A 23641-nucleotide genomic window follows, 5' to 3' on the forward strand; every position below is an offset into this window, starting at 1 on the left:
ACCTCCGCCAAGCTGAACAAATTACGGTTTGTTTCCCATTGATAGGCTGGATCCCGATCCAGATCTTCACCGAAATCGAATCAGTTAGTCCTCGTCTCACACACCCAACCTGTCAACCAGGTGTCATCCTAATCCATCCATAACTTCTTGAGATAACATGGTAAATCTCATTTTTGGCCCTACATCTCAACGGTGAAAAATCACTTTGGCAATTAAAAAAGACTAGCGAGTTGCTCGTGCACGCACAGGAGTCTAAGCGGGGTAGGGATGGAGGGATGGAGACCGCAAAAATGCAAATGGCATCTTCTGTCTTTCAAACTGAGAGAAGCCTGGTGTTGGCTTAGTGGTTAGGGTGGTGGCTTGGGATCCCAGGGTCCTGAGTTCAAGCCCCGTTGGGCCAATGAATTAATACACCAGGGGGTTGACTCAGCCTGTCATCCTTCCGAGGTCGGCGAAATGAGTACCAGTGTACTGGTCCCGGTGTATGCCCCGGTAAGAATAGGTGTACCATATCCCTGTGTGTCGTAAGAGGCGACCAGGGTTGGCGTCAGGAAGGGCATCCGGCCATAAAACATTGCCTCAAGAAAAAGCCCAACTCCTGCACAGCAGGGAAAAAATGGCTGTAAAAACGGTCATTATTTTTATTTTTTTATCTTCTGTCTGAGCCGGCAAGCTGGGAGCAACAATTTCCATTTATCGCCACGTCTGATGCAAGTTCAATGCTCTGATGGTGGCGAGGTGCTCCATTTGAAACGCTTTGTTCAACATAGGCAGCTTTTTGATGTCTAGGGTCTGTAATAAAAATATGTATTGGTGCAGAAGCCAGTGACGATTTGAAAAATACCAGTAGGATTCTCATATCCAGATCTGGATCTTCATCAAAATCAAATAAATTTATCCTTGTCGCAAACACCCAACGTGTCCATCAAGTTTGGTCCGAATCCGTCCATAACTTTTTGAGATATCCTGCTCACAGACAAACAGACATACAGGGGTGAAAACACACCTCCACCCACCTTTGGTGATGGAGGTAACAAATGGTGGTTTCAGTCGCTCAAGGGTCAAGCAGATCAAGGTTCAAATAAATGGCAAAAGTGCTGGCTTCAAATTCTTACCCCATGCATACAAAGTCACTTCGCAATCTCTCACAAAATAAAAAGTCAGACATTGTGACCGCAACCTGAGTGATGGGTTTGTCTGGAAAATAGCTGTAGCAAGTTGAAGCGCCCGTCAGTATGTCCATCACCAAAGGGTTGTCTGAATCGGCCACAATGCTGCATCAGAGACGTGCGGTTGGACACAATCGGTCAAAATGCAAACACATTTCATATGCTGGACTTCCAGTCCACAGCCAATGTTTCTGACTACTTTACCAGGGTTCAAAGCTCTTTCTTAATCAGTTCTCAAAAGTATAGTCACATCTCCATTTCTTGAGCATATGGCTTAAAGGCAAGCAAATAAATTAATGAATACATAACCAATTGCTTAAATTGGGCAACATTCTGAATTCACTGGAATACCATGAGCTTGTCTTTACATGTTATTTGGCAAATAGGTTAAATCTTCTACTGGCTAAGCATCAGGCATCTCGAAACAATAAAACAAATGGACTGTTACAAAGTCCCTGGTAATGACTTCCGGTTCCAGTTGCCTTCACGTGTGACGCTGGTCCGAGCAGTTCTTCCCTCCAGCTCATCAAAGCTAAGTTTCCCAGACCAAATCCGTTGTGTTTTACTATTATATTTTCATTCCTGTGTTGCTCGCTGTGTTTTCATCCAATTTTCCACGTCAAACCGTACCTAGTTGTGTTGAACTGTCGAACTTGTGTCCCTGTTAAAGTCCCGCCTACTCGGCGAGGGCTCAGCCATTCGGCACGTCGCTTCTGTCTCTGCTTTGACCACATGTGCTTTGTTTTCACATCTTTTCTCCCATGTATGGTTAGTTCATGCCTGGTGTTGGCTTAATGGTTAGGGTGATGGGCTTGGGATTCTCGGATCCCGAGTTCAAATCGCACTCGGCTGTTGAATTAATACCAGGTGGGGTTGACTCTGCCCGTCATCCTTCTGAGGTCGGCAAAATGAGTACCAGCTCGCTAGTATCCTGTGTTGGAGTGGCAACCCGACCAGGATTGTGCCCAATAGCCAAGGAGACTGCTAAGGCAGCACCATCGCTCTGCAGAGTATGGTCCCAATGGATGGATGGATGGATGGGGCCAGGATTTGAACCTGCAATCATCAGATTGCAATCCAAGAGTTCAGCCGGTTGTTAATGAAACATTCAACTGTTAATTCTCCATGCCTTCAATTGGAGCTTCTGCTGCCTCAACTTATTTTAGACAAAAATTATACTTCTTTCAAAGCCAGAGAGAGCACTATCAGAGTAGCACACCAATACATCTGGCAAATAAAAAATACACAACAAAAATTAAAATCGCATTTAAATTACGACCTCTCATGGGCACCCTGATGCCCCCCACTCATGGGAATATGTGAATATTGATTTGTGTTTAGCCAATGTTAGAGCTTACAATCCGTTATCGATCTAGGCCGATGAAAACGAATGTAACCTCATCGCAATTTCATATTATAACCTTGAATTTTGGTTCCGCGTATGACATAGAAACAAGGGACACTCGAGATAGCGTTCATCAAAACGAAGGAAAAAGGAATCTACTCCTTCAAAAGCCTGTTATTGAAAACATCAATGCAGTACAGTGTATACCAAGCAAAGTTTTGGACAACACGTATTGGCTTTTAAAGCAGGAAGTTAAATTTTGAATCAAACAATCAGTGGCAAACTGCGCTTCCACAAGTGTCAACATATCTGCAGCCATTCGATTACAACTTGCAATTATATTTTTCAGTTTTCTGCAGCACGAGAACCTCACCCGACTCCACGGTAAAGGATCGGATTGCCCGATGGTGTTCCCACCACTATCGGAACTTGGATTAGATTCTCAACATCCGCAACCACCAGAGTATGCTGCAGTGAAAGGGTCGACATGGAGACGATGAGAGGAAAATAAACGAAAAGCATCTTGCGGTGTCAACATTCAGTCAAGAACTTAGTGGCAGCATAAGGGGTTGGTGTGTCACATGATCAAAAGAAAAAGCACATTTAAAAATTAAATAAAATAAATTTAAAAACACCTTTTTCTTAGAGGGGTGGGGGAGGAAATACACAGAGTAAATGTCACAAAGTTAAAAAAAGGGAAAACACGAATATTTTTGAAGATGCTCGTAAATGTGTGGTTAACGTGTTTAGATGGCAACAAGGCCACTACACGTTCCCTTTAAAACTTTTGATTTGCTCGACCGAGATCATTTCTGGTTTTGTATCAATTGCTCTTTTATTACATGGAGGAATAGAATCCTTTTAAGGTCCATTCGTTAAACGATGTATTTGGTTGGCATGCCTTCATTACACGCTTCATGCCTGGTGATGGTTTAATGGTAAGGGTGGTGGGCTTGAGATCCTAGGACCCTGAGTTCAAATCGCCCTTGGCTGTTGAATTACTACCAGGTGGGGATGACTCTGCCTGTCAACCTCCTGGGGTCGGCAAAATGAGTGCCAGCTTGCTGGTATCCCGTGTCGGAGTGGCGACCCATCCAGGATTGTGTCCAGTAGCCAAGGAGACTGCTAAGGCAGCACCAACGCTCTGCGCAGAGTGTGGTCCCAATGGATGGATAGATGACACGCTTCGATCACTCCAGCGCAACAGAGATTACAAGGGAGGACGGCAACTTGGATTGCGAACATTTCTTTGCAGAACAACGATCTGGCCATGATGGGAATGCAAAACACACACCTGCAGAGGACCATTCGCTGGGGCTTACCGAGGGGGGGGGGGAGGGGGAATGATATTCTGCCAGCTTTGCACGTACCTGCCCATCATCTGATACGTCATAGCTGTGATGATCAATAACAGCCGTTTTTTCTTCATCTAAGTCAATCCCACATTCTGTTGCAAGATCTCTCAGGGGGTCCCCTGAAAAAAAAAATTCATCCCAGAATACTCAGCATAACGACGTCTTACAGACAATGAACCAACTAAGCAAAAAGTAACCAGCCAAACACCATAGGCAGTGGGAATACGTTTAACTCGTATTACAACCAAAACCTGAACGGAAGTCTCCAGAAAGCCAATACATGGCAACAACCAAGCCAACAGTTGTCCCTCAAAAAAATGAAAGAAACATTGAACAAAATTACCTCTTTCTTAATGGACCGACACCATGTATACATTTTTTTTAATCTTGGGGACAAATAGTTAGAGAAAGCCAAAGACCTCACCAACATCTGAACTCGCAGCCACAAGAACGTTGCCTCCGCCATCAATGAATGTCGTGATGGTTTCAACATTGACGTTTCCACCAAAGTCTGCAGTGATAGGCTGAGGGTTAAAATTAAATCATGTATGTACAGCATATCATTGGTGGACTAGTTCACAAACTATAAAATACTGGAACCGAAACTTCAACCCAAACCTCATCAAATACATGGATCGTAAGAATACCTCTTTGGGTGCCTGGTTGCCTTGTCTGCAGACATATCTAGTGGTCTCTATCGCTTTGGCAGCAACACCCCTAGTGTGCATATATGCGGCCTGAAGACTATTTTTCATAGTCTGTTCCAAACAACTATGTATATATATATATATATATATATATATATATATATATATATATATATATATATATATATATATATATATATATATATATATATATATATATATATATATATATATATATATATATATATATTGTTGCGGTCTTCGCGCCCGCCGGCGTGCGAACGGCCACGTAACTCGAATCGCGGCACGTCGCCCACCGGACGGACAATCCAGTCGTGACCCTCTCGGACTAACGCCGGGAACCAGTCACGGGTGGACCTTTCGGTCTCACCGCGATCGAGCCAATCAGCCCCCGCGTGGGATAGGGTTGCTCGCCAAATTCGAACTACCTAAGTACCCACGCGGAGGGTAGACCGGGCGATCGCACCTCGCCGCAGGTCGACTTCGGACACGGGCCACTTAAGCGACCCGTTCCGTACTATCAGAATAACCGAGCGGTGTTATCGTCGACCTCGACGGTTCGATTAATTATCGGGCGTACTCAGCCCACTACCAACCCTTTACGTGAAGCAAGATGGGGATTCAATGGGGAAAAAGACGAAGCGAAGCGGGAGAACAGTTCAACAATAAAGCACATTTATTCGCGGCACACGGGAAGCACACAAATACAATTCCACCAAATGCACACAAAAAAAAGAAAACACAATTCCATTTACACAAAAAGCAAATATAAAAGTGAAAACACAGTGCAGAGCTAATACCGACTACCGAGCACACGGCAACACTTATACAATTCTACTTCACAGACGGCGCCGACAACACATACCCAAAACCAAGGAAAAGAAATCCCCCAAGAATGAGGTAGGCCTGGGGCCGAGACCGGGTCGGGCCTACCCGTCTGGTGATGAGACGCGGAGCGGCGATGGCCCCGCAACCCGCGGGCCTCGTGGACAGTGCCTGGCAGGGGGTGGGAACGGGGCCCCCTTGGTCGCACTATCTCAGCGCGGGGGGAAACAGGAGGGGGTTGCTGATGCTCGGGGTATAGAGGATCTTTATTATGTGCGACGAGCGTCTCCACCTCGGCCAGGTCGCGCTGTCGGCCTCCCTCGGGTGCAGCTTCCTGCACGACGCGAGCACCCCCTCGTCTGGTGTCGCCGCCTTTCCACAGCTCCGTCCCCTCCGTTCCGACTCCAACGCACACGACGAGCAGCTCCACCGCCCGCGAAGTCTTGACCCTCTGCTTCCGACTCTCCTCTTCTTGACTCTCCGACCCCGTTCTGCTGACTCTCTCGTTCCGACTCTGACTGACGAACACCGTCCTTTTATCCCCCCGTAACTTCGCCTTTGACCCCCTCCCTTTGACCTTTCACCTCGCTCCCCATTGGCCCGAGAAAAAGTGGGCGTGAAGGCTTTTTGATCCACAAATTTGCATATATCGATCGCCCTGGGGGCGGGGCCAATTCGCCCCTCGCTCACCGATTGGACGGCAAAAAGTGGGCGTGTGTCGTTTTTGATCCGTTTTTGAAGCAGAAAATCCGTGATTTTGTACACGCTGTTCGACGCGCGTTCTGCATGAGTCCAACACCGGTACCCACAGCCCCGGGGCAAGAACGGTGGCGATGCTACGGTTGTGAGGTGTGCGTGAAGGTCGTGGCGGTGGTTGTGGTCGGTGGTTGATGTTGTGGTTGTGATCATGGCGGTTGGTCCAAAATAAAGATAGTAAAAGAAAAACGGCTATCCTGAAGAGTCGCAGCACGTATAAATGACATGTATTCCCACTAGACAACGGGTTTGGGCCTAACTACACATGCACTTGCCGAGATACCTCACCTAAGGGACCTGAATGGTGGTTTGCGAATTTGGTAACCACAACACTACCCCCTTCCCTTTTTACAGACTCGTCCCGAGTCGTCAAATTTTCGTGTGCCATCATGTGTAGTTTTCCCCTAGTACATTTTACCTACGGATCCCTGAGTGCGACATTCATGGTATTCGTGTCCCCAAAATAAATAACCTGAGGGCTGCGTAACTACCTAAACAAACTCACTCACACGGACGACTTAAATAAAATTGCCGGCGCTAGACAGACATGCCGGGGGCGCACTCATATGTACAGTACATCTTAACCTTAACTTACAAATTTTACACTAAACCATGGCCCAGGATCATTGAACTCTGCAAAAAGAAAGCAGTTAGCAGGGAGCTAGGCTGCCCGCATGCAGTCTCTGGCTCAAACAATGCAGGTGACAGGGAACGTGGCTGGCTGCTCACACGCAGTCCAAGGCCTTCCCTTTTGAACTGAACTCAGTGAACCACAACGGTGCTTGGGCTGCACAACGCAGTCTCCGTGCCAGCTCAAGTGGCACACGCAATGAGCACAACGGATGGATGGATGGACAAAAACACGGTGCACGGGCCGCCACTGCAGGCCCGTGTTGTAGCTGCCAACAGGGCAGTTCTTGCAGCTTGCAAACTGTTGCCTTGATCCTGGCGCACATGGAAATGAACAGGGGGGGCAAAGCAAAAATTGAACGGGGCTGGTGAATGTGGGCAGTGGGCATGGCATGGCAAAGGTGAGCAGGCAAACTCAGCCCGCAGAAGAAGGCCGCTGCAGGCAAACACAGCCGGCAGATGAACTGGCCGGCACAGGCCTTGAAGAAAAACAGCCAGCCGATGGCACAGGCCTTGCAGCAAAACAACAGCTGCCGATGAAGTTGGCCGGCCTCCGCCTTGAAGCAAAACACGGCCAGCCGATGAAGTTGGCCAGCTCTTGCCGTTCAGTGGAGGTTGGTGGAGGGAGTGCGGTGGTGCTGGCCACTTGGAGGGTGGGCTCGGACCTACCTACCTGTCTCCCTCCCACCTATCGCCTTTGCCTGTCACTGTACATACCCACTCCCTTAATTTGTCAAACCCCAATTTAGCCCCAACTTATTTTTTTGTTGTTTTTATTTTTTTACTTCCCCACTATAAATCGTCCCCTAACCCCCTTTATCGTCCTTGTTCGGCTAACCTATTCTGTCACCTAGCCTACTCCCAACCCCTACGTTCCCTTCCCGGAGGGGAACAAGGGAGAGCTAACGTCCTGTGTCGAGGCCCAATGAAGCCTCAGAATGGCCTCCCCAGAGTTCGGCGATCTTTAACCAAAGTGGGTCCAGCGGCCCACAACGACAGCGAGGGGATGGATGGTGCGGAGGGGTACATCTCCTAATCTAACCTAACTATTTAACTGTTAAACTACCCCGGGGCTTTCAACAAGCGCCTCTCGCTTAAACTATTGGTTCTAACAACCCAGATTCCCGTCGCCTGTGTTGGTGTCCTTACAATTTCGGGCCTCGCCCCCCAATTTTCTCTCCGTGCCCTCACACGGTCTCCTGGCTGGGACACGTGGCTCCCTTTGGCAGGCACGACCCTCCGCCGAATCTCCCGCTATGGCACCCCCGGGCACTACACTGCCTCCGAGCCTACCAGCTCCCTAACACCGGGGAGTGCCCCCCATGGCACCTCCCCTGAAACGCACACGTGGCAGGCCGGCCTCCCGGGCCCCTTTCCGAGGGTCACCCGTGCCCACAACACTGCCCACGCGGCTAATGGCACCCCGGGCCCCCGCACCAAGCAGGCGCACCCGTGCCCACTACTCTATCCCGGGCCCCCATGGGCCCATGGCCTACCGCGGCCGACTAGCCTGGTGCCCGGGGTACCCACTCAGCGATACTCACCTTTCGCAGCCACGCTCCCAAGCCCGTCAACAGGGCTCCTGCACCCCTCCAAATGGGTCTCGAGCCTACTTTCCCACCAACAACAAAACGACCTCCATTTTTCAATTTGACTAACCCAGCTAACTCACTCTACACTGACCCCGGGGTCCCTTGGGCGGGAGTCACTCCTCCCCCCAATCACTCATCGCACCATGCATTCCCCATTCACTCCACACACACAGACCCGCTGGCCTCACTCACTCAACATGTCTCCACATCATAACTCACCAACTCTTCAACACACACACCACTGAACTCTGCCATCCTTCTAACTACAACCCCTAACTAACTCGTGCTCCCACGTCGTCCCTTAAACTACAGCACGTTCCTTTTAACACTACGTAGCTAAACTACGTCCCCTCTACACATTCACAGGTCTGTCACTGTCTCCAAATAAATCATTTCATTTCCCAACCTAAATCTGGCTACAATCCCTCTATCTAATCCATTCCACGGACTCCATGAGGACTTACCCCTGCCCCATGAAGTCGGTCTAGCTAAGCTAACCCTTCCCCCTAACTAGTTTCCATCCTGTGCCCAGGTAAGGGGGTCTTTCACCCCTTGCCCAGGAATCCTGTGCACCCGAAAGTGGGGCTTGCTTTTTTTTTTTTTTTTTTTTTTTTTCATGCGCAGCACCTGCGCGGCAACTCAGAGCTCGCGCACTTTGCACCTGTCCGTGACGTCATGCAGCTGCACGTGTTCCTCGTCCCTCCTTGGACGGTGCCATCCGGCAGAGATACCCCTCCTGCCGGATTCCAACCACACGTGCAGCCATGACGTCACCGTGCGCATAAAAAAAAACACAAGCCACACGTCTCGAGGGGTTCCCCACGCGAACACATGTGCTTTGCCCGTTGGAGCTTCACACACACGATCGCGTGGAGAACCCGTCCGGTCCAAATCCATTTACCTGCCTAAACTTTGTCCGTCCGCGGGATCGGCAAATCCACCGCGTGCGTTTCCGGACCGGGACTTCACTCTCGCAAGCGAGCACGTGGTGGTCTCGTGCGTTGCACAGCACGAACCGCGTGCTCACTGCTGGGTGAACCCGGCACGGTCCACGAAATAGCTACAGCCGCTACTCGGCTTTCTCTCCTCTCATGTCGCCTTCGTCGTCGCCATTCAACCCACGCACACCTGCGTGTCACGACGCACACAGTCCACTCCATCACATTCACACCGGGAGACGCGGCTGCGTGCTCCCGCATGCCGACCGACATCTCCCTTACATACCGCTCTCTCACACACACGGTCTCCCTGGCACACAGCGACCTTGCACACGGCCGTTCACTCACGCGTGCCTCACTACTCACACAAACCATACTACTCACACGTGGTGCTCCATTCACTCGCGCGGGGGCACTCACCCGCGGTGCCTCACCCACACACGCGAGGGCACTCAACCGCTGTGCCTCATCCACACACCGTGCCTCACTCATACACGCGGGGGCACTCACCCGCGGTACCTCACTCATACACACGGCGACACTCACACACGCGGTCTCCTCCACACAACGTCCCTCACTCATACACGCGGGGGCACTCACCCGCGGTTCCTCACTCATACTGGCCGTTTCACTCACACACACGGCCTCTTCCACACACGGTTCCTCATCCACACACGGTGCCTCATCCAAACACGGCGTGCTGGGAAGCACGCACTCCAGCACCATCGCCACCACACCACTCACACACGGGGTCGCTTCCACACACGGGGACGCACTCACGCCTTGCACCACACACACAGGGACAACTACACTGGGGATTCGTATCCCCACAAGGGTCTCCGGGGCCTCTATACCCCCCAAGCTCTCCGTGCACCTGTCCACAGCACCCGTCCTCTCAACCTCGCAAAGCACGACCGAACTCACCTGGTCGTGACTCGCCTCAAGGGGGCATACTCCCTCCCCTCGTTCCTGGAGGAGGCCATCCCGCTGCTCGCACCGGGTCCCTACACGCTCCGCGAGCTCAACCCCATTATCCTCCACTACCTCCGTGTGTGTGTGCGCGTCACTTACCCCGTCTTCATCGTGTCGTCTTCCCTCTATCGTTCCCATCTCCCGCGTCTCTGCCAACTCTTCACCCTTTACCTCCCTTGTCTCAACTATTATTTCTGTTGTCGTCACCTCGTGTCTCGTCTCACACGTTTTGGTCTCCCCATTTAATTTTTCCCTTTCGGTCATCGTCACGACCCTCGCCCAACACGTTCCACGAATTATTTTTTCACCCGCCTCCACCGCGGGCCTGTCAGCCGTTGTACCCCCTTCCAGCTCGTTTGCTCCCACACGTGAAGTCGCCATTCCCAGCTCCCTGGTCACGGCCTTCATGCCCGCCTGCAGGCATCGGCCCATGTTCTGCGTCTCACCCCGGAACTTTTTCGTTTCTTCCTTCATGTTTGTTACCATTTTAGTTTTCATGCGTTTTATTACGTTTGTGAATGTATCCATCTTTTCGTTCATGCCTTTCATTTCGTTTTTCATTTCATTTGCGTTTGCATCCATTTTTTCGATCATTTTCGCATTCATCTTTTCGTTCATTGCCGCCAGCATGGCGCATAGCTGGGCCATGTTGGATGCACTCAGCTGAGCCGTTTCGGCAAGGGTTGGGGAAGGGTCTTGGTGGAGAGGGGGGGGGGAGGTGTCATACACTGCGGCCGCTGCCGCACCCACCTCGGGCCCTGGGTTCAGTTGGGCGAGTCCGTGTTCCTGCACAATCAACATTTCCTGCTCGGGGATTCCATCCTGAGCCATGGATTCTACACATTCTACATCCATTTCTAATACCCCCGGCTCCCGCTCGCCTTGAGACGCCATCTTGCTTCTCGTGAAGGGTTAATTTGCTCGCTCGTAATTTGGAGGGAATCGGGGGTCGCTTCTCTCACCCCTGGACCGATTCCCGTAAATTTAGCCGGAGACAGGAGAGCCCGTTTTCCTGTTCTCCGATACCAGTGCCGCGAGGAGGGCGATGAATTTGTATCCCACTCCTGACACCAGTGTTGCGGTCTTCGCGCCCGCCGGCGTGCGAACGGCCACGTAACTCGAATCGCGGCACGTCGCCCACCGGACGGACAATCCAGTCGTGACCCTCTCGGACTAACGCCGGGAACCAGTCACGGGTGGACCTTTCGGTCTCACCGCGATCGAGCCAATCAGCCCCCGCGTGGGATAGGGTTGCTCACCAAATTCGAACTACCTAAGTACCCACGCGGAGGGTAGACCGGGCGATCGCACCTCGCCGCAGGTCGACTTCGGACACGGGCCACTTAAGCGACCCGTTCCGTACTATCAGAATAACCGAGCGGTGTTATCGTCGACCTCGACGGTTCGATTAATTATCGGGCGTACTCAGCCCACTACCAACCCTTTACGTGAAGCAAGATGGGGGTTCAATGGGGAAAAAGACGAAGCGAAGCGGGAGAACAGTTCAACAATAAAGCACATTTATTCGCAGCACACGGGAAGCACACAAATACAATTCCACCAAATGCACACAAAAAAAAGAAAACACAATTCCATTTACACAAAAAGCAAATATAAAAGTGAAAACACAGTGCAGAGCTAATACCGACTACCGAGCATACGGCAACACTTATACAATTCTACTTCACAGACGGCGCCGACAACACATACCCAAAACCAAGGAAAAGAAATCCCCCAAGAATGAGGTAGGCCTGGGGCCGAGACCGGGTCGGGCCTACCCGTCTGGTGATGAGACGCGGAGCGGCGATGGCCCCGCAACCCGCGGGCCTCGTGGACAGTGCCTGGCAGGGGGTGGGAACGGGGCCCCCTTGGTCGCACTATCTCAGCGCGGGGGGAAACAGGAGGGGGTTGCTGATGCTCGGGGTATAGAGGATCTTTATTATGTGCGACGAGCGTCTCCACCTCGGCCAGGTCGCGCTGTCGGCCTCCCTCGGGTGCAGCTTCCTGCACGACGCGAGCACCCCCTCGTCTGGTGTCGCCGCCTTTCCACAGCTCCGTCCCCTCCGTTCCGACTCCAACGCACACGACGAGCAGCTCCACCGCCCGCGAAGTCTTGACCCTCTGCTTCCGACTCTCCTCTTCTTGACTCTCCGACCCCGTTCTGCTGACTCTCTCGTTCCGACTCTGACTGACGAACACCGTCCTTTTATCCCCCCGTAACTTCGCCTTTGACCCCCTCCCTTTGACCTTTCACCTCGCTCCCCATTGGCCCGAGAAAAAGTGGGCGTGAAGGCTTTTTGATCCACAAATTTGCATATATCGATCGCCCTGGGGGCGGGGCCAATTCGCCCCTCGCTCACCGATTGGACGGCAAAAAGTGGGCGTGTGTCGTTTTTGATCCGTTTTTGAAGCAGAAAATCCGTGATTTTGTACACGCTGTTCGACGCGCGTTCTGCATGAGTCCAACACCGGTACCCACAGCCCCGGGGCAAGAACGGTGGCGATGCTACGGTTGTGAGGTGTGCGTGAAGGTCGTGGCGGTGGTTGTGGTCGGTGGTTGATGTTGTGGTTGTGATCATGGCGGTTGGTCCAAAATAAAGATAGTAAAAGAAAAACGGCTATCCTGAAGAGTCGCAGCACGTATAAATGACATGTATTCCCACTAGACAACGGGTTTGGGCCTAACTACACATGCACTTGCCGAGATACCTCACCTAAGGGACCTGAATGGTGGTTTGCGAATTTGGTAACCACAACACTATATATAATTCCAGCAATCTCCGTGTGTGTGCGTGTCTGTGTGTGTGTGTCTGTGACTGCCGTTTCTCGACAACCGCTGGTCCGATCTAATTGAAACTTGCCAGGTATATTGCTGGGGACCTGAGGATGTGCCTTTTCAAGGTTTGATATTAATCGGACAAGTGCCTCCGAAGTTATGGCCATTTATTTACCAAACCAATGATAGACACGCTGTTGCGTGGGCATGGCCGATGGGGAAGGGAAGCTCAGCCACGTTCGCCATTACGGGTTACAACGTACGGGCTTCCGGATAATGATGACTTCGTGTACTCTAACAATTTCTCGATTTCTTTTGCACATTTATAGATAAACACAATGCCCCAAGTTATGATCGTTTTCATATTAGCCGGTGTATAAATTTCGGTAACATCAGAGTGCTGGTGTGCTCCAAACCAGGAAGTAAATTTTTTTCTCTCTCTTCTCTTTTTGTTTTTCCTTGCCACGACATTGCGAAAAGGTAAAATACGTTGGCGCTAATTGAATAATTGGGTATTAAAACTAAATTGCGAATAATTGTAACTGCGAATATTCGAACTTCCGGGCCACGCACGTTCGGGCACTCAAGAGCGAAGAAACGGCCTGCGTGGTTGTTGTTTGATGCTCGCGGTTTGAATTTTTTTTTATTTTTTTTACGGGCACGTACTCGTGTATATATATATATATATATATATAATTCCAGCAATCTCTGTGTGTGTGTCTGTCTGTCTATTTATCTGTCTGTGACCGCCATTTTTCGACGACCGCCGGTCCGATCGCATTGAAACTTGCCAGGAATATTGCCGGGGACCCGCGGATGTGCCTTTTCGAGGTTTGATATCGATCGGACGAGCAGTTCCCAAGTTACAGCCATTTTATTGCTTTTTCAGTGTTGAGAAGGTGTATATACAGCAGCTGAAGGTGTCGTTCCACCTTCTCATGCCATTTTTTCCCCAAATTATTAATAATCAGACCACCACCGGTCCGATCGGATTGAAACTTGCCAGGAATATTGCCGGGGCCCCGCGGATGTGCCTTTTCAAGGTTTGATATCAATCGGACGAGCGGTTCCCAAGTTATGGCCATGTATCTGTGAACCAAAGACAGGACACGGTGCTATGACATCACGAATGACATCACAATTATTGTTTATTTATTTATTTATTTATTTGAAGGATTGACGTCACAATTCTTCTTCGCTTGGTGTGACGTCACAATCGACACTGGGGTCCTGGGTATGTGCCTTTTCAAAGTTTGATATCGTTCTTCCTCATCCATTTCAGCTGTTTCCCAAGTGTCTCCCAAGGTTTGAAAGCTGTTCTTTCCAAAGGTTTGAATTAATTAATTAATCCCAAGGTTCGATTATTATTTAATTATTATTTTATTTAATTATTTACTCCCAAGGTTTGATTATTATTCAAATTATTAATTAATCCCAAGGTTTGAATTTTCCCGAGGGAAACAGCCGTTTCCCAAGGGTTTGAAAGCTGTTTTTTCCCAAGGTTGGAATTAATCGTTGTGCTTGGTAGACATTTGTGAATACATTTACAGAGAGAGGGGCGAGAGAGGAGGGGGAAGAGAGGGGGCGAGAGGAGGGGCGAGAGAGGGGAGGGAGAGAGGAGGGTGGAGAGAGGAGGGTGGAGAGAGGAGGGTGGAGAGAGGAGGGTGGAGAGAGGAGGGGGAGAGAGGAGGGGGAGAGAGGAGGGGAGAGAGGAGGGGGGAGAGAGGAGGGGGAAGAGAGGAGGGGGGAAGAGAGGAGGGGGGAGAGAGGAGGGGGAGAGAGGAGGGGGGAGAGAGGAGGGGGAGAGAGGAGGGGGGAGAGAGGAGGGGGAGAGAGGAGGGGGAGAGAGGAGGGGGAGAGAGGAGGGGGGAGAGAGGAGGGGGGAGAGAGGAGGGGGAGAGAGGAGGGGGAGAGAGGAGGGGGGAGAGAGGAGGGGGAGAGAGGAGGGGGGAGAGAGGAGGGGGGGAGAGAGGAGGGGGAGAGAGGAGGGGGAGAGAGGAGGGGGGAAAGAGGAGGGGGATAGAGGTGGGGGGACAGAGGAGGGGGGAGAGAGGAGGGGGAGAGAGGAGGGGGAGAGAGGAGGGGGAAAGAGGAGGGGGAGAGAGGAGGGGGAGAGAGGAGGGGGAGAGAGGGTGAGAGAGGGGTGAGAGGGGGTGAGAGGGGGTGAGAGGTGGTGAGAGGTGGTGAGAGGTGGTGAGAGGTGGTGAGAGGTGGTGAGAGGTGGTGAGAGGTGGTGAGAGGTGGTGAGAGGTGGTGAGAGGTGGTGAGAGGTGGTGAGAGGTGGTGAGAGGTGGAGTGGCAAGAGAGGGGAGGGAGAGAGGAGGGGGGAGAGAGGATGGGAGACAGAGAGGAGGGGAGACAGAGAGGAGGGGAGACAGAGAGGAGGGGAGACAGAGAGGAGGGGGGACAGAGAGGAGGGGGGACAGAGAGGAGGGGGGACAGAGAGGAGGGGGGACAGAGGAGGGGGGACAGAGGAGGGGGGACAGAGGAGGGGGGACAGAGGAGGGGGACAGAGGAGGGGGACAGAGAGGAGGGGGACAGAGAGGAGGGGGGACAGAGGAGGGGGACAGAGGAGGGGGCAGAGGAGGGGGACAGAGGAGGGGGACAGAGGAGGGGGAGAGGAGGGGGGACAGAGGAGGGGGACAGAGGAGGGGGGACAGAGGAGGGGGGACAGAGGAGGGAGACAGAGGAGGGGGACAGAGGAGGGGGACAGAGGAGGGGGACAGAGGAGGGGGACAGAGGAGGGGGACAGAGGAGGGGGGACAGAGGAGGGGGAACAGAGGAGGGGGACAGAGGAGGGGGACAGAGGAGGGGGACAGAGGAGGGGGACAGAGGAGGGGGACAGAGGAGGGGGACAGAGGAGGGGGGACAGAGGAGGGGGACAGAGGAGGGGGACAGAGGAGGGGACAGAGGAGGGGGACAGAGGAGGGGGGAGAGAGAAGGGCAAGAGAGGGGGGGGACAGAGGAGGGGGGACAGAGGAGGGGGGACAGAGGAGGGGGGACAGAGGAGGGGTGAGAGGGTGTGAGAGGGGAGTGGCAAGAGAGGGGAGGGAGAGAGGAGGGGGAGACAGAAGGGCAAGAGGAGGGGGAGAGAGAAGGGAGAGAGGAGAGGGGAGAGAGGAGGGTGAGAGGGGGGCTAGAGAAGGGAGAGAGGAGGGGGAGAGAGAAGGGCGAGAGAGGGGGAAAGAGAAGGGCGAGAGAGGGGAAAGAGAAGGGCGAGAGGGGGGCAAGAGAGGGGAGAGAGGAGGGGGAAAGAGAAGGGAGAGAGGAGGGGGGAGAGAGAAGGGCGAGAGAGGGGCTGAGAGGGGGGCAAGAGAGGAGATGGAGAGAGGAGGGGGACAGAGGAGGAGGGGGAGAGAGAAGGGCAAGAGAGGGGTGAGAGGGGGGCAAGAGAAGGGAGAGAGGAGGGGCAAGAGAGGGGAGGAACAGAGGAGGGGGGACAGAGGAGGGGGACAGAGGAGGGGGACAGAGGAGGGGGACAGAGGAGGGGGACAGAGAGGGCGTCAATTCTTCTTCTTCGTTTGATATGCCGTCACAATTGACACTGGGGAGCTGAGTATGTGCCTTTTCAAAGTTTGATATCATTCTTCTTCATCCGTTTCAGCTGCTTCCCAAGTGTTTCCCAAGTTATGGCCATTTATGATACCAATGGAGAGAGGTTACGATTTATGATACCAATGTCTGACAAACCCTCTCTCTGTCTGTCCGATATAATTGAAACAATACCCCAATCCAGTTGTTTTATTTTTTTGCACATACGGCTACGCACGTCCGGGCACGCACTAGTGTCGATAATTCCAGCAATCTGTGTGTGTGTCTGTGACCGCTGTTTCTCGACAACCACTGGTCCGATCTCATTGAAACTTGCCAGGTATATTTCTGGGGACCTGTGGATGTGCCTTTTCAAGGTTTGATATTAATCGGACAAGGGGTTCCCAAGTTATGACCATTTACTTACCAAACCAATGACAGCATACGGTGCTATGACATCACAATTGACATCACAAATCTTCTTTGTTTTTGTTTTTTTGTTGTTGTTTTGTAAGTACGGCCACGCACGTAAGTATGTCATCCATCAGATCCTTCAAAATGTGTTGGTTGCAAAATCTGTGATGGGTGAACGGGCATGCACTACAAAAGCAAACTACAAAATCTGTGATGGGTGTACGGAATAAGGCACGTACGGGCAGGAACCTACGGGCATGCACGAGTACACATAATGGAGCAAGCGTACCTAGGTCCAGCCACTAACGGCACCTTTTATGACGTAATAAATAGCGTTTATCCGTGTCGTTTGTGTTCCTATTTGAACATAAAATAAACTGAATACGTGTTGGTAGTACCAAGGGTTAGGTCATGGGCACAAAATCTTACTACAATTCACCGTCTGTCTGTCTGTCTGTCTGTCTGTCTGTCTGTTCCCAGGTACCGCAAAAATGGCTGAACCGCTTGCAACCATTTTTTGGGTGTGTAATCCTGGGACCCCTTGGAGTAAAATAGGCATAAATATTGTTGTGGTTGACGAAATTCGCAAACCACCATTCAGGTCCCTTAGGTGAGATATCTCTGTAAGTATATGTGTAGTTAGGCCCAAACCCGTTGTTTCGAGGGAATAAATGTCATTCATTCGGGCTGCGACCCCTCTAGATAGCCGTTTTTCTTTTACTATCTTTATTTTGGACCAGCCGCCATTACTACCACCACCAACCACGTCTCAACAGCCATCACACAACAACCACCAACCGCAACGCCGCTTCACAACAACAGCCACGACCTTTACCGTCACAACTCGCCCTCACAACCATCGCATCACCGTCATTCCCACGCCGCTTGTGGGCACCGATACTGGACTCGTGCAGGGCGCGCACCAAGCAGGGGTGCAAAAGCGCCGGCCTTTCCGAAGAAAACGGATCAAAAACGACTCACGCCCACTTCTGTTCCGTCCTATCGGTGAGCGTGGGGCGATTTGGCCCCACCTCCAGGTACGTTGGAGTGTGGTCGCTATATGCAAATTCATGGATCAAAAAGCATTCACGCCCACTTTTCCTCGGTCCAATGGGGAGCCAGTTAGAGGTGAAGGGTCGGAGGTAAAGGGTCGAAGGTGAAGGAGCGAGGCCACGGGGGATATAAACGACCGCGTTCGTCAGTCAAGTGGAGTTGTCGGTGGAGCTGGGAAGAAGTGGTAGTAGTCAGAGTGAAGAGGACGGAGCTGTGGAGAGGTGGCGGCGGCGAAGGCGGTCGAGGGGGTGCTCGTGTCGGAGTCGGGGAGCTGCGGAGGGAGAGGCCGGCGGCGCGACCGAGGTCGTGGTGGAGACGCTCGTCGCGGGACCCGGTACAGGGAGATATCCTCCATCCCCCGAGCATCAACAACCCCCTCCTGTTTCCCCCCACGCTGAGATAGTGCGAGAAGGGGGCCCCGTCCCCACCCCATACCAGGCAGTCCCAGCGAGGCCCGCGGAGTCGGGGCGCCAGCGCCATTTCGCGGCTCATCACCAGACGGGTAGGCCCGACGCGGTCTCGGCCCCAGGCCCGCCTCATCCTTGAGGGTGGTCCTTTTATTTTGCTTTGGGTATATGTGTTGTCGGCGCCGTCTGTGAAGTAAAACTGCATAAGTGTTGCCGTGTGCTCGCGTAGTCGGTAATAGATCTGCATTGTGTTTCTCTTTTATATTTGCTTTTTGTGTAATATTGTGTTTCTTCTTCTTTTACATTTGCTTTTGGTGTAATTGTATATGTGTGCTTTCCGTTCATCGTGAAATAAATGTGCTTTGTGTTGAACTGTTTCCCCCGTTTCGCTTCGTCTTTTCCTCTATTGAATCTCCATCTTACTTCACGTAAAGGGTTGGTCGTGGGCTAAAACGCCCGATAATTAATCGAACCGTCGAGGCCGACGATAACACCGCTCAGTTATCCCGATAGTACGGAACGGGTCGCTTAAAGTGGCCCGTGTCCGAAGTCGACCTGCGGCGAGGTGCGATCGCCCGATCTACCCTCCGTGTGGGTACTTAGGTAGGTCGAATTTGGCGAGCAACCCTATCCCACGCGGGGGGCCGATTGGCACGATCGTGGTGAGGCCGAAAGGTCCACCCGTGACTAGTTCCCGGCATTAGTCCGAGAGGGTCACGACTGGATTGTCCGTCCGGTGGGCGACGTGCCGCGATTCGAGTTACGTGGCCGTTCGCACGCCGGCGGGCGCGAATCCGCAACAATATAATAACATGACCCCACCCTGACGGCTCCAGTAGGGAGCGGGTGCTTCGAGTAAAAATTAAAATCCCCCTCCTCATCTTATACATCAGAGCTGTGGTAAATGTAAGTAGTCTCTCCCTCCCCCCCCACCCCATGCGAAGGGGGTGGGGGGGGAGATGACTTCCGATTTTCGCCTGAACACATGCCACAGTGCAAGTAGTTTTCCGACCCCTACTGTAAACAGGGGGATTATTATCCATGGCACAAAAGGTATTTGCCCCACCTCCCCCACTCCTTGTTTGTCTGTCTGTTTGTGAAAAGGATACCTCAAAAGGTTGTGGACAGAGTGGGACGAAACTTGGTGTGCGGGTTGGGTGTGTGACAAGGACGAATTGATTCGATTTTGGTGAAGATCCGAATCTGGATATGAGAATTTTTTTATTTTTTTATTTTAAACGATTCTTCACCATTGAGAAATGGCGCCAAAAACGATGTGTGGCACAAAATTTCAAAAAGTCGTGGACGAGTTATGACAAAACGATGTGGATGAATGCGTTGGTTAGGTGACGAGAACAAACTGATTCGATTCTGGTTCAGGTCCGGATTCAGATCCGACCTATCATTGGGATACAAAACGTAAACTGTTCAGCCTGGCGGAGTTAGCGCTCTACCGATTGCAGCTCCAGTTTATCTTGTGGCCCTGGAACCAAACAAATAATATATTTATAACAACCCTCACAGCTCCCTGAGCTGCCACCCCTCTCTCCACTTCCCACTCCCACTATAATGAACAATAAATATCATCATTTCAAACTTACCCTGGATATTCACAAGGCTTGGATATGTCCTTCTCATCGGTGTTCAGAAGCACCCAGACCAGATACAGTGCATTACTAAGGGAAGGAATGTCTACCCGATACATGCAGCTCCCTCGTAAATATAGCTGGCACAAGCTTCGGGTATTTTCACGTCACAAAGATGTCCTCGGGGATTTGCGCAGCACATGTCCATCCACTCGGACCATGCACCGGCCAATATGGTCGGGAGTTTGCGGTACGAGCAGCTGCCCGGTCGACAAGCTGAGAAGATTCTCCCAGGCTTTTTGTTGTGCAGAGGCACAACCCTTTCTCTCAAGGATTTATTCAAGTAGGTTTGGCTTCTTTTCGAGCTTTGTGAGCCATTTTACTTTACAATCCTTATCTCCCCAAATGATACACGGTACTTTATGATGCCCCCGAACGCCGTCATTTCTTGCGGTTTCTGTGCATGCGTGCCGAGCATTCTGGGGGAATTCTGGGACAGATTACGTCATTTTGAAAGTCGCGCATTGACTGAGAAATTAACACCACGTAAAAAGTTCGCTTTTCGAGGTAGTTTTTACAAGTAGTTGCATGTTAGTTCCATTACCCCTGCAATACGGCTTGACAATGGTTTCACACTCAAAACTCCTGCGTGTTCAGCCATACTCATTGGAAGTTCACATCTGGGCTGGTAGAATAGCCGAAGGGTATACGCACTCACCTATGTGCTGCAACACATATCCTGGGTTAGAATCCCAACCGGAGTACAAACCGTTACCCTGATGTTTTGGATGCAAGGTGAAGCATCGAGGCATGTGCCGTAACTTGGTGGACATTAAGGTGGGTGCCCCCATCTGCTAGTATTAGTCGCGAAGAGTAGGCGAGCCAATCACCGGCACCCTGGACATATTCCAAATTCCTGCCTGGACTGCAGGTAGTCCAGGCAGGAAACTGCAAACAATCCAAATCAGTTTCATTGTAAATACGCCAGGTTTTAACAAAGCAGACTCTTGGCAAGGATTACAATCCTGAACGATGTAGGAATGAGTGTTTACAATTTCCTCGCAACATTATCTCACGTCTGTTTGCTTTGCATGCAACTCTCTCTATCCATCTCTCCATCCAGATATCTATGTCTGTCTCTGTCTCTGTCTGTCTCTGTGTGTCTATCTGTCTGTCTCTGTCTCTGTCTCTCTCTCTGTCTATCTGTCTCTGTCTCTCTATCTGTCTGTCTCTCTCTCTGTCTATCTGTCTGTCTCTCTCTCTGTCTATCTGTCTGTCTCTCTCTCTGTCTATCTGTCTGTCTCTCTCTCTGTCTATCTGTCTGTCTCTCTCTCTGTCTATCTGTCTCTCTGTCTCTGTCTGTCTATCTGTCTGTCTCTGTCTCTGTCTCTCTCTGTCTATCTCTGTGTCTCTCTGTCTCTGTCTCTCTCTGTCTATCTCTGTGTCTCTCTGTCTCTGTGTGTGTCTGTCTGTCTCTGTGTCTGTCTGTCTCTGTGTCTGTCTCTGTGTCTGTCTGTCTCTGTGTCTGTCTCTGTGTCTGTCTCTGTGTCTGTCTGTCTCTGTGTCTGTCTGTCTGTCTGTCTCTGTGTCTGTCTGTCTCTGTGTCTGTCTCTGTGTCTGTCTGTCTGTCTCTGTGTCTGTCTGTCTGTCTCTGTGTCTGTCTGTCTGTCTGTCTCTGTGTCTGTCTGTCTGTCTGTCTCTGTGTCTGTCTGTCTGTCTGTCTCTGTGTCTGTCTGTCTGTCTGTCTCTGTGTCTGTCTGTCTGTCTGTCTCTGTGTCTGTCTGTCTGTCTGTCTCTGTGTCTGTCTGTCTGTCTCTGTGTCTGTCTGTCTCTGTGTCTGTCTGTCTGTCTGTCTCTGTGTCTGTCTGTCTGTCTCTGTGTCTGTCTGTCTGTCTCTGTGTCTGTCTGTCTGTCTCTGTGTCTGTCTGTCTGTCTCTGTGTCTGTCTGTCTGTCTCTGTGTCTGTCTGTCTGTCTGTGTCTGTCTGTCTGTCTCTGTGTCTGTCTGTCTGTCTCTGTGTCTGTCTGTCTGTCTCTGTGTCTGTCTGTCTGTCTCTGTGTCTGTCTGTCTGTCTGTCTCTGTGTCTGTCTCTGTGTCTGTCTGTCTCTGTGTCTGTCTCTGTGTCTGTCTCTGTGTCTGTCTCTGTGTCTGTCTGTCTCTGTGTCTGTCTGTCTGTCTGTCTCTGTGTCTGTCTGTCTCTGTGTCTGTCTGTCTCTGTGTCTGTCTGTCTCTGTGTCTGTCTCTGTGTCTGTCTGTCTGTCTCTGTGTCTGTCTGTCTGTCTCTGTGTCTGTCTGTCTGTCTGTCTCTGTGTCTGTCTGTCTGTCTGTCTCTGTGTCTGTCTGTCTGCTTGACTTTGTGTCTGTCTGTCTGTCTGACTCTGTGTCTGTCTGTCTCTGTCTCTGCGTCTTTCTGTCTGTCTGTCTGTCTGTCTGTCTTTCTGTGTCTGTGTGTCTGTCTGTCCCTGTCTGTCTCTGTCTGTTTCTGTGTCTGTCTGTCTGTCTGTCTCTGTCTGTCTGTCTGTCTGTGTCTGTCTGTCTGTCTCTGTGTCTGTCTGTCTCTGTGTCTGTCTGTCTGTCTCTGTGTCTGTCTGTCTGTCTCTGTGTCTGTCTGTCTGTCTCTGTGTCTGTCTGTCTGTCTCTGTGTCTGTCTGTCTGTCTCTGTGTCTGTCTGTCTGTCTCTGTGTCTGTCTGTCTGTCTCTGTGTCTGTCTGTCTGTCTGTCTCTGTGTCTGTCTCTGTGTCTGTCTGTCTCTGTGTCTGTCTCTGTGTCTGTCTGTCTCTGTGTCTGTCTCTGTGTCTGTCTGTCTCTGTGTCTGTCTGTCTCTGTGTCTGTCTCTGTGTCTGTCTGTCTCTGTGTCTGTCTCTGTGTCTGTCTGTCTCTGTGTCTGTCTCTGTGTCTGTCTGTCTCTGTGTCTGTCTCTGTGTCTGTCTGTCTGTCTGTCTCTGTGTCTGTCTGTCTGTCTGTCTCTGTGTCTGTCTCTGTGTCTGTCTGTCTGTCTCTGTGTCTGTCTGTCTGTCTCTGTGTCTGTCTGTCTGTCTCTGTGTCTGTCTGTCTGTCTCTGTGTCTGTCTGTCTGTCTCTGTGTCTGTCTGTCTGTCTCTGTGTCTGTCTGTCTGTCTCTGTGTCTGTCTGTCTGTCTCTGTGTCTGTCTGTCTGTCTCTGTGTCTGTCTGTCTGTCTCTGTGTCTGTCTGTCTGTCTCTGTGTCTGTCTGTCTGTCTCTGTGTCTGTCTGTCTGTCTCTGTCTGTCTCTGTGTCTGTCTCTGTGTCTGTCTCTGTGTCTGTCTGTCTGTCTCTGTGTCTGTCTGTCTGTCTGTCTCTGTGTCTGTCTGTCTGTCTGTCTCTGTGTCTGTCTGTCTGTCTGTCTCTGTGTCTGTCTGTCTGTCTGTCTCTGTGTCTGTCTGTCTGTCTGTCTCTGTGTCTGTCTGTCTGTCTGTCTCTGTGTCTGTCTGTCTGTCTGTCTCTGTGTCTGTCTGTCTGTCTGTCTCTGTGTCTGTCTGTCTGTCTGTCTCTGTGTCTGTCTGTCTGTCTCTGTGTCTGTCTGTCTGTCTGTCTCTGTGTCTGTCTGTCTGTCTGTCTCTGTGTCTGTCTGTCTGTCTGTCTCTGTGTCTGTCTGTCTGTCTGTCTC

At 51.4% G+C, this 23641-nt stretch overlaps 1 protein-coding gene across 1 annotated transcript in view; it reads right to left on the reverse strand.

Moving 5' to 3' along the window:
• The window catches only part of DDOST (dolichyl-diphosphooligosaccharide--protein glycosyltransferase non-catalytic subunit), a 44974-nt gene that overhangs the window by 16678 nt on the left and 4655 nt on the right, over nt 1–23641 (reverse strand). Inside the window, exons 3-6 of the mRNA XM_085899265.1 lie at nt 4294–4380; nt 3885–3988; nt 2888–2982; nt 1181–1274 (exon numbers count right to left, since the gene is read on the reverse strand). Of these exons, the coding sequence (XP_085755391.1) occupies nt 1181–1274; nt 2888–2982; nt 3885–3988; nt 4294–4380 (380 nt within the window). The remainder of the gene's footprint in view (nt 1–1180; nt 1275–2887; nt 2983–3884; nt 3989–4293; nt 4381–23641) is intronic.

This window comes from Eptatretus burgeri, chromosome 10 (genome assembly GCF_056783735.1).
Source record: "Eptatretus burgeri isolate ZD-2024b chromosome 10, Ebu_testis_v1, whole genome shotgun sequence".
Classification (NCBI taxonomy): domain Eukaryota; kingdom Metazoa; phylum Chordata; class Myxini; order Myxiniformes; family Myxinidae; genus Eptatretus; species Eptatretus burgeri.